This window comes from Mesitornis unicolor, unplaced genomic scaffold (genome assembly GCF_000695765.1).
Source record: "Mesitornis unicolor isolate BGI_N332 unplaced genomic scaffold, ASM69576v1 scaffold25624, whole genome shotgun sequence".
NCBI lineage: Eukaryota > Metazoa > Chordata > Aves > Mesitornithiformes > Mesitornithidae > Mesitornis > Mesitornis unicolor.
In genome coordinates this window covers 11402-23985 of record NW_010179774.1, presented here as the reverse complement: position 1 = coordinate 23985, position 12584 = coordinate 11402, and the positions used below count along the sequence as shown (strand labels likewise).

Genomic DNA, 12584 nt, shown 5'->3' with positions numbered 1-12584 from the left:
CATCGCGCTTCTCCTCAGCCTCACAGACAAAAGGTGAGGAGTCCACAGCCTTGGTGACCACGTGTTCCTCTTGAGCTTGCGAAAGGGAGGATAGGGTGTTACACCAGTAATCTATCTCCTCACACGCTGTAATGGTTCTCAGCCTGGTTACCTCCTCCCTCAGCTCTGCCACCAGACAGAGGAGTTCCTCCACCTGGGCACAGCTCCTACAAGCTGATTCACCACTGGTGGTCATTTGCAGTGAGAAAGCAGGGCATGCCCTGCAGTCAGGTACCTGGGTGGCCGCATGCGTCCACTGGGGCTCCGTCTGGGTAGCTGCCTCAGTCCTGGCTGGTGCAGAACCTGGAGCAGCCTTCAGTTTCCGTCGAGTGGCCACCATGGTCCTCGGTTATTTTGGTCGATTTCCAGTGCTATTAAAGAGTTGCACCATTTTACCAGATTAATCAGCCACCGCATACAACTTGAGGTGATTCAAGACAAATATTAATTCAGTCAAATGGCTCTTCTGAATGGGGTGCAGCTTTGTATGCCTATCCCCACCCTAAAACAACTCCAAATAATTTTTCAACATTTGCATCATATTGGCAACCAAAATAAAAAATGACACACATCATCCCACATGGGACATTTTAATTAATTTTTTAGTCAAATTTAAACAATGTTTAGATCAAGAATATTTTAGTGGCAACTAACAATAATATTTTGGTATTATAAAATAAACAATACACAGAATACATGGAAGTCTTGCATGCTAAGGGAACTGAACTTGCCATATCTACAAAATATAGCCCCAGGAGGGAGACAGTGGTAGGGCTCTGTGTACTTTCCATTCCAAACACACATCCCATTAAACCATTTTGAATTCAATAAACTGGCACAGGAATTCACAAACAGAGAGAATAAGTTCATGACCCAGCAAAATTGCCAGCTTTGTGGTTATACACAGAAAATAATTTCAAAGCAAACAGTACATTCTGCCAATGTGTAGTGAAAAACAACTGTCAGTGACCCATGTTTTTACATCACCTGATTTCCCAAAGATATTCACAAATAGACCATAGGTCAGTAATTTAACCCAGCTGTTCCAGTGGTTCAGAGACATTACAACATTACAACTACTTTTAGGGGGAAAAAAAAAGCAGAAGAAAACATTTCTCACTCGAGAGAAACAGCTTGGCAGCAAGGAAAAGGCAGTGGTTATTAGAGGCACAGGACGGTAAAATGCGTCTGTTTATGGGTTACCCATGTACGTTGCTATCTGGAGCTAGAAATTACTGAGTACAAAAGAAACACAACCTCTTCCCATCAATAGGTTGGAGTCATTTGGCTGGCTTTAAGCAATAAAGGTGAATATTGCTGTAATCTAAGCTCTGTCACTGTTGTACTTTAGTAGTTATTTTGTCTGCCATTAGGAATCAGACTTCAAGATCAGCATAGATAAGGTCCTATTTACATTTCAGCTAAACCCCCTTACAATTTGCACAGCTGCCTCATGCAGTTTGCACTGGAAGTCCTCTTTAGCCAGGTTTCCCAAGGCTATGAGCTTCTCCTGGCCCCGAGTGTGTATGTTTCTGTGCCTACCTGGGAGTCTCCCAACAATATTTGAATCTATTGGCAATTTCAACCAAAAGATTTCAACCAAAAGAAAACAGGACAGTAAGGATCTATGAGATGCTACATTCCTACAAGTTTCAACAACACAGCTAGCTGAGCAGAGGACAAAGCTCATGTTCATCCACCCCTCTTCTCTGTCAGAAAGGAACTCGATGAAACCCAGCCTTATTAGTCACAAAAAATAGTATTTTCAACATCACAGGAATATTTCTGACAACATTCCTGTGCTTTATGCTACCACTGAACAGCACAGAGGTTGCTACTTCGGAGTTACCTGTTGGTTCACCTTTTTCACCCTTATAAAAGATGTTCTATCCCTTTCCACTGCAAGTGGAGGATTTCTTGAGGTAAATCATGAGGAAAGTCATTCAGGGCTGGGGGCCATGTTCCACCAGCCACTTCTGTTTCCCATCACCACTGACCTTTTGTGAATTCCTATGTACTATGGATGCACTTCTAACATGGCCTTGGGAGTATTCATTTAAAAAGGGCTGTGTTATACCTGTTGCATTAAAAAATGTTTCTAAATGGTTTCTGCATTGAAAAGCATAAAAAAACCATATCTGTGATTGTGTAAGTAGGTTTATTCCTACACCCATAGTCATCCACTCTTCAGCCCAAAGAAGGCAGAAGAGCACAAAATACTGAATTTCAGCCTGTGATACCAAAATGTGAATTCTTTCACAGGGTGAAAGAATTAAAAGACAAATGAGAAATCTGGCATTTTTTTAAAGGAAGATCAGATGATTTTGGTCTACTTACTGTCTTGGAGTGCAAAGTGAACTCTAATTATGTGCTCTGCTCCTTGGCATGTTTGTTTCTCGATTATTTTATAAGTAATTTTGAGTCTCCAAGTGTTATAAAAACATCACCAGACTAAGAAATTGCACAGTAGTCATTCTTTTACACTTTTATTCTTGGCAAAATCCAACGAGTAGCATTACCAGTAAGGAGCTAAGATAATTACATGGCAGCAGAAGGACATCATCCCTCTAAAGACAGTCTCTAATCAATGATGCTTTTAACTTATCACTGCCTATCTGTATCTGCAAGGACTTAAAAGGACAGTATAAAATATCAATCACACCACCAAAAATATTCGTAAAGATTACTTCTTTTGGCAGATTATGCATTTCAAGGAAAGCATCAGCAATCTTGTTTGCATCTGTGAACATAACAGTTTCCTTGTTCCCCTCTCTGAAACATCATTTGCTGTTTTGATCTAGCTGACAACATATTACCTATTTTTTTCTTAAGAGTTTCAGGGGCAACTAACTTTGAATATTGTGTGCTGCAGAAAGCAGCAACTTTAAGAAGTAGAGGTGGCAAATCATCATTTCAAGAAAGAGCTGAATGAGACTTTGGCATAGGTAAAGAATTGAGGATTGGGTTTTGCAAAGGCAGTTAATAGCAGTTTGCATCAAATCACAGTGCTTGTTCTGGCTCTCATCTAAATCAACATAAAAAGAAATATGGGAGATCTGAAACCTCTGCATTCCCAAGAAACAGATTTATTTTACTATAGCCATCAAAAATAAGTTATTTAATCTATAGGATGCTAGGAATCCTTCCCCCCAGGCAGTCCACCACCAAGCATTCCCTGTGCAGAAACCTGTAGCAGTTTCGTTAGAAAAGTCTCCTCATCTTCTAGTGCCTTTCGGTACTGTATTAGATAAATTAGCTGACTAATCTAATGATAAAAAATAGCCATAGCCTTCTCTAAGTAGGACTCCCACTGGTGCTAGCACATATGAAGAGTACCTTTGGGTAAAATTACCAGTCATAGACAATGTGAAGACTTGAACATCCAGTACAACTTGCACAAACCAGCTTAAAACACAAGGCTCTGCTCCTGCTCTCTCTTCACAGAGCAGCCTGATGATGTGACTCACACAGGCTTGTAAAAGTCCAAACAATTAATCTCGGTGAGATTTGCTGCCTTTTCTACATTTTGGCAGTGGTCTTTTGGCCCTTCTGGAGTGGTCATGAAGTACATATAAACTATACTTTTACAGAGGGGAATGTAAGATATTGTAATATGAAATTATAGTGAATTTAAAGAAGTAAAACACTTTTATAGAGCATCTTGACACAGTTATGAAAGCATTCTCCAGTACCAGAAAAATAAAACCCCCTTTATTTCTGATACTTCATTATTACTATTAATTTACAACTCAAAGTGACAGTAAAGTGTGCAGACTTCAGGACAAGGTGTTACTGGTTCCTAAAAACATCTTTCAGATGAAAGCATAATCATGTTTAAGTGTGCTTCTTATCAGAAAGGCCTGCTCCAGAACTCGGAAATGTTCTACAGGCTTATATAGATCTTTTTAAAACACAGCTTCTTGAAATACACAATTGCTTTGTTGCAAAAGCTGTTTTATTACAGCAGGCACTTCCATACTGAGAATTTGCTGGTCAGATCCAATTCTGATTCACTTTAGCCTGCCAAGATCAAAGCTGAAATGATTAATCAAGAAAAATATTTTTCTGAAATCAAGGGAAGATTTCTACGAAATGGGGAGAAGCGCAATGAATGCCAATGGAGGACAAGTAGCATTATTTTTATAATTCACTTTTATACTTTTGATTGAGATATGCTGCACTTTTTTATTGAAATTGTAGAGCAATTTCATGCAATGTGAATTTCTGTAGGTGCTTTTTACATGTTGAAATTAACACTTCATACAGTGTGACCATTATATGTACTATTTTCATTATGACTTTTGGTTCAAAGAGCCTACTATACAAAATTTTGTTTCTGGTGTTAATCCCATGCTTAAGAGGTCTGGATGTAGTACCTGCAAAACCACAGAGGCTTCACCACTGTATTTATGATGGTTGTTTTCATTATTTTTTTTTTGCCCAGATGACCAGAAGAGAGCTGCTCTGCAGGAAAAAACACTGGCAGAATAACAACACATACCCCTGAAACAGGACAAAAGAGGAAGTGTCACCAGGAAACAACCATTACAAGCTAGCGCAAACACCAAAGCCACTTAACTTACCATAACCAGCTAATTATAAAGAGCTCAGGCCTGGAAGAACACAGAAAAATATAGGTATGGGCAAAGTGAGCAGATAGGCAAGGACAACATTAAAAGTTATTTAATATTAATGGAGTCTCTTTAAACTACTGCACCTTTGGTCTAACTCCTATGCCTTCAGAATATGTCCCCGACTTCCCCCTTAAGCCAGTCTCAAGTGGCTTTGAGTGATGCTTGTCACACCACAGTCCCTACACAGCTTTTGTTACCAGTGCAGTTCCTGTATTCCACTCTGGTCCGAGCGTATAGTTCCTGTGGGAGCTGTGACATGCACTGCAGTAAAGGACAGGACAAATACAGGATGATACTAAAGATGAAACACCACCACTTAACCTCAAAGTAATTATATATCCATTTTTACATAAATTACTACAAAATGTAAGAAGCAGCTACATAAACTTTAAATCTCTACTACTAAGAAAAATAAGTATTTTTAAATAGCATCTACAATTTAAAAAATTGCTTTCTATCACCTAGATATGTGGCATTTTCCAACAGAAGTTTCATAGGTTCAATGCAAAAATAGCAGCTATCATCTGTGATCTTTTATTGTTGACAAAACTTTTATTTTGAAAAATGTACTGTATTTTTGAACAATAAAAAGTCTCTTCAACAACATACTGCTACGTTTAATATCCACTGTTACATTCTTTGAAGTACAGACCTTCTAGGTATCTGCTTTCTTAATTGCGTTCACAGTACATCTATAAATGGTAAAAATGGATCAGCACATAAGTGTTTTCTATCCAAATAGCATCCCAAACTTGTTAGTGTACACTCATGAAATAAAATGCTGTTTACTGTTCCTGCTACCGTAAATAGTAGGAAGTTTTCAGTCCTTTTATTCTAAATGATAAAAGGAGTGTGCCAACAATGAAAATCAGTTACCATGAATACTTGCCTTTACATATAATTTTATATATGCAAAACATGCATAAACATACATCTGGGAAGAGTATACAGTATTTATATAAGCATTACAGCTAATTTGCTCTTTATGTATGGAAAAATTGGTTAACAAATAGTGAAAAACAAAGATTCATGTTCGTCTAGTGTTACAGCTTCTTTCGTTACATACTACAACCAAAACCCAATCTGCTTTCAGAAAGATTTAGACTAAAATTTACCCATTCTCTGTTATATAGACTGTGAAAAGGCTATTCTCAGCCTATGTAGGTCAGCTCCTCCCCAGCACTGCACTTTCTTTTGAAAACATTGATATATTTAAGTGAAGAGCCATCAGCTACGATACAAAACCCAAGCTACAAACCCAAACATTACTGAGTAAAGCCCCAGTGCTTCCTCCTCAACTTCTGTGCACTGGAACAGGTTGCCAACATTCTTGGGAGGCATTCAAAACCTGACTAGACATGGTCCTGTGCAGCCTGCTCTAGGTAGCCCTGCTTGAGCAGGGGGTTGGATAAGAGGACCTCCACAAGTCCCTTCCAACCTCAGCCATTCTCTGATTCTGCTTCTGTTTGTTAAGCTGATTTTTCCCAGCATCTAAAAAGATTGAGTTTAGTGAATAATAAACCAAGAAACAACCTACTGCAATCACTCAAACACAAAATCAAGTGTTTATTTACTATTTACATGTATAAATACATTAATGCTACAAGTACTCTTGTCATGTTCTTCATTATCATAGCACCTTAGATAAGGATGACATATTATACAAATAAGATGCCTTAGTTTTACTAGGCACCTGTGCAGTCACCACCAAAGTTTAACCAAAACAAATATGGCACATGTCATAAGTGATCCCTTTTCACAGTTCTATAATTTTTTAGTACTAAAACCAACCGTACATCGGATTTTTTTATTTTTGGTCAGATAAAAGATTTTATTATTTTCAGCAATGGATTAATAGTTTATTTGGTCACAAGTCATAACGGCCTTCTCACTTCAGCATTTAATAGCATCAACAACTTTTGGCTTTGCAGAGAACATTTTGTTGTTGTTGTTGAAGTCAATTGGGGAGACATTGCCAGCAGATACTGTCGATGATCTGAATTCCATCATTTCAGTTGCAAGACAACCTTTAAAAGGGAGAAAAAGAATTAAAATAAAATTGGATGAGACCAAACTTAAGCAGTCTAGGAAATACAGGTTTTTGCTTTCTGTTACAGTATAATATGCAACTGTATAAACATGTCTTTCCTCTGAAAAGGACACCATCCTTCCATCAGCTCTCTTTCACAACCTCACACAACTATCAATATCTTTCTTTAGCACTTTCTGCACGCAAACCATTCCTCAATTCCCTGTAATCAAAAAGTACAATGGCAATTTCCAGGTCCAGCCAGATTCCTCCTGCACAAAGCGGAGCCAAGGGACCATTTCTAGAGTGAATTCTTCCTTGTGTGCACATAAAACCCAATAAGATAACAACATCCCACAGCTTCCATGCAGACCTTCACTCAGAGCAAAAGGAGTGTGGAGACTGCTGGAGTCTATCCTGGAAGAATCCTTCTTTGCATGGAGTTAAAAACAAGCTACTATTTTTATTTAGTTTTGAAGAGAAAAATCCAGAGAAAGGAAAGCTGTTAAGGGCTTATTTCACAAGAACACCACTTGTATCTGGACTAATGCATTTTTTTCACTGGGAACTGCATTCAGAGGTCTCACAGCCTCATTAAAGCAATAACCTTAGTGTCTTTTAAAATTCAAAATATTAACAGTGCTATTGTAACTTAGTATTTAGCTCTATAAGCTATAAATCTATTATTTTCAGTTATTACATACTGATGATTTTTTTTAAATGTTGGTCTAGAGATTCCAACCATAGCATCATAACATTACATAAAACACCTAAAGAAACCCCTTACTTGCTAAATGTTATGAAGCAGTTAGAAGCTGCTGACTTCTAAAACATGTTGATACAACTTTCACATTCAGCCTGCAAGATGTCAGAGAATTCAGTCTCCCAGATAAGAGACTTAATAAATGCTTGAAGACATTTCCACATTTAAAAAAACAACCAACCAACCAACCACCACCAAACACCAAAAATCCACAAAACTCTCCCCTCAACACTTTCCATTATAACAGAGCCAGAATTAATCCTCAAAGGTAACTGAACAAGGAGGGACTCCAGGGTCTGCAATTATCACCAGGGTGCTAGCCAGATGACACTTCTTCCCATAACAATGTTTCTTTAAATCCTCACTTCCATTAGTCTTTTCTATTAAGAAATCTGAGACAATCCAAATAAAGTGCCGTGGTTTGTGCTAAATAGAACGAATTTTCTATTTAGTGATTTTACTTTTCAGCTCAGTCTAAGTGGCTGAACTTGCTGAAACTGGCAGCATGTTTTCCAGTATGTGCTACTACAACTGATAATCTCAAGGTCAATTGTCTCGCCATGGGTGCCGTGTCTGCGCCTACGGGGTGGAGCGGACCCAAAACTGACCAACTAGGTATTCCATCCCACATACATCATACTCGGTATAAAGCCAAGGGATCACAAGGGTCTTGACCCTTCCATATTGGAGTCCTTCCATCTCAGACCCTTCCATCAGTCTCAATCCTGCAATGGCCAAGGTCTGAGCAGAACCCTGCTTGGTTCATCTGCCTCTGATTCTGATCCGTGTGTTCTGCATCCTGTTCCCACCTGCTGCTGAGTTCGGTCTGGGACTTTTCAAGTGCCCGGCTCCACAGAGACTCTGGTGATGTAATCGTCAACTTGGAGGCGGGGGGGAAGATTTTATACTGGTTTTGTATATTTATTTGTACATTATTGTATATATTTCATTACTTTCCTATTTACATTATTATCCTGTAGTATTAGTATTATTGTTTTATTAAATCTGTTAGTTTTATTTTCCAACCCGTAAAGTCTCTCTCCCTTATTCTCTTTTCTCTTCCTTTCTGGGGAGGGAAGAGGGGTTAATAGAGAGCGTCTGTCCAGGATTTAGTGGCCAGCCCAGCCCTAAACAATGACAAAGTTTCACTTGAAAATTTCTAATGGGGTTACTGTACTGGAATCTTTGTAACCTTCTTCTTGATTCTTCTTCTTGATGCCACAGAAATTAAAGCACTCAATTTGAACCAAACAACTCTCCTATGTGCATTACCAGCCACTACCATTTTGTGAAGTTGGGGGAACACTGGAACCCTCTCCAGTCTTTCAAATCAACTCTCATCTGACACTTCATTTGCTTCTTGTATTTTCACAAGACTTTAAAAGTCTGAACAGATTGTTATGCTTATCAGGATCCTAATTACATTTTTAAAACATTCTAGACTAAACTGTACTTTAAAAAAAACCTTGAAGTCTATCCAAGATAGCCTTACATAAGACAGACTTTCTGTAACTCTATAGACATTTTGCCAATTAATTATTTACTTTGGGTTTTCAGCAAGATATGAGAACAAAAAAAAAAATCAGTTAAACTAAGTAGATGAGAAGTCAGGAAAAAAGGATAGTATCAGTAAAAGCTACCTTATTGGCGGCTTCCAGTGCATTTATTAGGTTCTGCAACTCTTCTTTATTCATCTCTATAGAAACTGGTTTAATTTCACCATTTTCTCGCACATCCAAATCAAGATTGAGAAGCGGCATTTGCAGCATGGAGATCTTATCACTGGAGAGAGCAAGCTATGCAGATTGATTAAACAACAACAACAAAGAGCGAGATGGAGCCATTGGGATTTTAGTTTTTCACAGCATATCTGCACTTTTAGTACTACCAGAAAAAAACATCAACATAACAAAATTAACTTCTCACAAGTAATCTCTGCAGTTTTTGGTTTTGCTCTTCAAAAGTGAAGTACAGGAATTCTCAAGTTACTCTATTCAAATGCATCTGGTAATCAACAAGTAAGAAGGGTCTTACAGAGTGGCATTCGGGAGAAAGAGGACATCTTTGTGCAGTTTTCAAGTCTCACTACAGTTGATCAAACACTGTCTGATAGCCTATCTGACAAACACTGATGGAGAGGATTACATACCAATTGTGCTCTCTTTTTGTGTACTATTTTACTCACTCTAGTATAAATAAGGCTTTTAAAACATATTAAAGTCAAAGATGTGTTGATAATACTGTAGATCAGTACTATACACACCTATCTCGTTTACTTAGAGAGCAGAATGTGGTACAGCAGAGAAGAGAGAATGTCCTTGGCAGTATTCAACTATGGTAAGCAAAAAAAAAAAAAAAAAATCACAACCAGCTCAAGGGGAAAAAAAAAACCACACAAACCACACAAAAACCAAAACTAGTGGTTTAAAGCAAAATGAATATAATAGTTCATACATGTACCACAAAATAGAAAGAAACTCAAAAATTTATCCAGAAGAAAAAGTCAGAAGAAACCACAAGCAAAAAAAAAGAGTCCACATAAGTCTGTTTTCTATTTTTATCAGTTTTTTCAGCAGTTAGTGAGAGATGAGTCCCTAGTAACAGTTCACCGAAAGCACATTATGATGCCATATTTGCTCTTGCAAAATCTTGTCTATTCTGAGCACTGTTTTTTGATTTCCAAAGCTGTTTGCTGTACAAATTATTTAACAGTCTTGTTGAAATGAAAAACTACTTAAAAGCTCCCATGGAATAACTAAACATTACTTACACTGTTTGTATTTTAAGTCTCTGATAGGGCTTAATTTAAAGCAGCTGTGTCTTTGTAATCCAAGCACCATCCAACTTCAGGCAACACAGTTATCATTGGCTTATCATCAAAGTAAGTCTAAAGATGAATAATTTCAAACTAATTATTAAATAATTTTTTATTCCAGGAATCCAAAAAAAATTTAAGAAGTCAGGGAAACACATCCTGAATCAGTGTACTACTCTTAAAATTAAGTATTTCTTTTTCCTTTGAGTAAAAATACTGTCTATTCAGGCCTCAAAATCACAACAGCATATGAAACTTTCAGGTGTTCCTGAATAATGCTCAATCTCCTTTTAGGAAAAGGATAAGTATGGCAGCTTTAAAAGAAAGAAGGGGGAGGGGGAGGGAAGTAAAAAGAGTAATTATTTTACTTCTACAATTTATAGAAATCTCTGGCGAGTCTTTGATGTATTATCACGAATATGCTTTTCTGATACCTACGAAAATTGAAGCATTCTCCAGAATGAGCAGGCCTAAGGGGACTATATCAATAGTTACTTCTGTGTTGTGGAACGCTTCCTTCAAGCAACATTAAGGCAACACTCTCACCTTTAACTGCCAGTCAAAATCCTGCAGCTGCGCAGAAGATATTGCATTTACTCTTTCCACTAGTGCATTCCTGATTTCTTCCTTTCTGCCTTTTAGACATTTTGTGATTGCTTCTTGATAGTTTGAATTTAACTCATTTATCTGCTGAGCAGCCTACAAAAAAAAAATGGTGACTGCTTAAACTATGAACCACAGAAGTTACACATACCACCCGTAATAGCTGTAGATATCCAAGCTTCTACCCAGGCAGTTGCTTAACTAGACTCCATAGCCTCATCTTCCCTATTCTGTGCTCAGTGGCTGCTCTCTCTGTCTGACAGAGTCAGTATTTACCACAGCAATATACAAAGAAAAAAAATAATTTTTGTCATTTAAATTAAATGAGAATGAAGATTTGAGGCTTTATCGGCCTTCTTAGGCACCATTCTAAAACCAGAAGAAAAATCACACACACAAAGAACAAAGGTTTAGCTCTGAAAGTTTCTAAACATCAGAGCGGAGATAAAATACATTAGCTTAGCTGTAACATACTGTTGTACAGACTTTGCAACAGCTACACAAGTATCTTTGATCTCGCTACTAGCGGGTAGTCAATATGAGCAATGAGCAAAAGATGAGAATGAAGATTTCACACAGAATCACACAGAATATTAGGAGTTGGAAGGGACCTCAAAAGATCATCCAGTCCAATCCCCCTGCCGGAGCAGGATCACCTAGACTAGGTCACACAGGAACAAGTCCAGGCGGGTTCTGAATGTCTCCAGAGGAGACTCCACAACCTCTCTGGGCAGCTTGTTCCAGTGCTCTGTCACCCTCACAGTTTTTCCTCATGTTCACATGGAACCTCCTATGCTCCAGCTTACTCCCATTGCCTCCATTGTCCCATTTCTAATAATTCTAATTTCTTAATCACAGTCCCTGTCCCACACGGTCCTCCATTCACAGCCTATTTAGGCTTAGTCTACTACTAAAATGCTACACTATAAAAATACTTTAGGACTAAATAAACTACAAGACTAATCACTCCAGTATGGTCTCTCAAAGCCAGTAAGAATCAGTGATGAGCCCTTACCTCTTCATCAGTCATGTTTTTGCCAACTGCAGTTTTGAAATACGTCATTGTTTCTTCTAAAACCTCCATCCATTCTGACAAACTCCAAATACTGCCATAATCCTGGTATCGAGGATATGCACGGCCACATATGCCATCAACTACTTTATGAAGAAACTGAAACAATGCGATACATAACTTAAAAATATGATCCTATCACCATTAAGCTACACCAGACATGAGACTGATGAAGCAATTCAGTTATGGCCCCTCTTCACTCGGTACTGTCTCGAGTACTTCCTCTGAGTGCATCCCATGCACCATAAAGTCATAAAGAGGCAGTCCCCAAATATGAACCGTCCTCTCTGCTCCCCAAAAGTAAATTCACAAGGTCTGGCCATAGAAATCACAACACAATTGAGATTCACCTCGGACTTACATTAAGACTTAACAGTTTTGTAGACGACTATAACGTACTGTCAAGCAGCAGAGCTGCCACATCAAAGGGCACCTCAGTCATCTCTACACTGGAACTGTCAGTCAAAGTACTGGTCTCTGAGTCTGTGGATCTCCCTAGTCTCCCAAACCACCATCCTCTAGCACTGAGGCTCTTCTATGCACCTGGCTTCTTGCCCTGCTATAGTTATTTTTCTTTGAGACTGTAGTGAGGCAAATCTAGTCAGTCCATTACTCCACCGACTGGAAAT

The 12584-nt window shown here is 38.3% G+C and overlaps 1 protein-coding gene across 1 annotated transcript in view; it reads right to left on the bottom strand.

Moving 5' to 3' along the window:
* Window positions 1–6499: 6499 nt before the first annotated feature.
* Window positions 6500–12584, bottom strand: part of COMMD8 (COMM domain containing 8) — a 6752-nt gene continuing 667 nt past the window's right edge. Inside the window, exons 2-5 of the mRNA XM_010182902.1 lie at window positions 11899–12054; window positions 10827–10979; window positions 9106–9261; window positions 6500–6700 (exon numbers count right to left, since the gene is read on the bottom strand). Of these exons, the coding sequence (XP_010181204.1) occupies window positions 6680–6700; window positions 9106–9261; window positions 10827–10979; window positions 11899–12054 (486 nt within the window). The 3' untranslated portion in view covers window positions 6500–6679. The remainder of the gene's footprint in view (window positions 6701–9105; window positions 9262–10826; window positions 10980–11898; window positions 12055–12584) is intronic.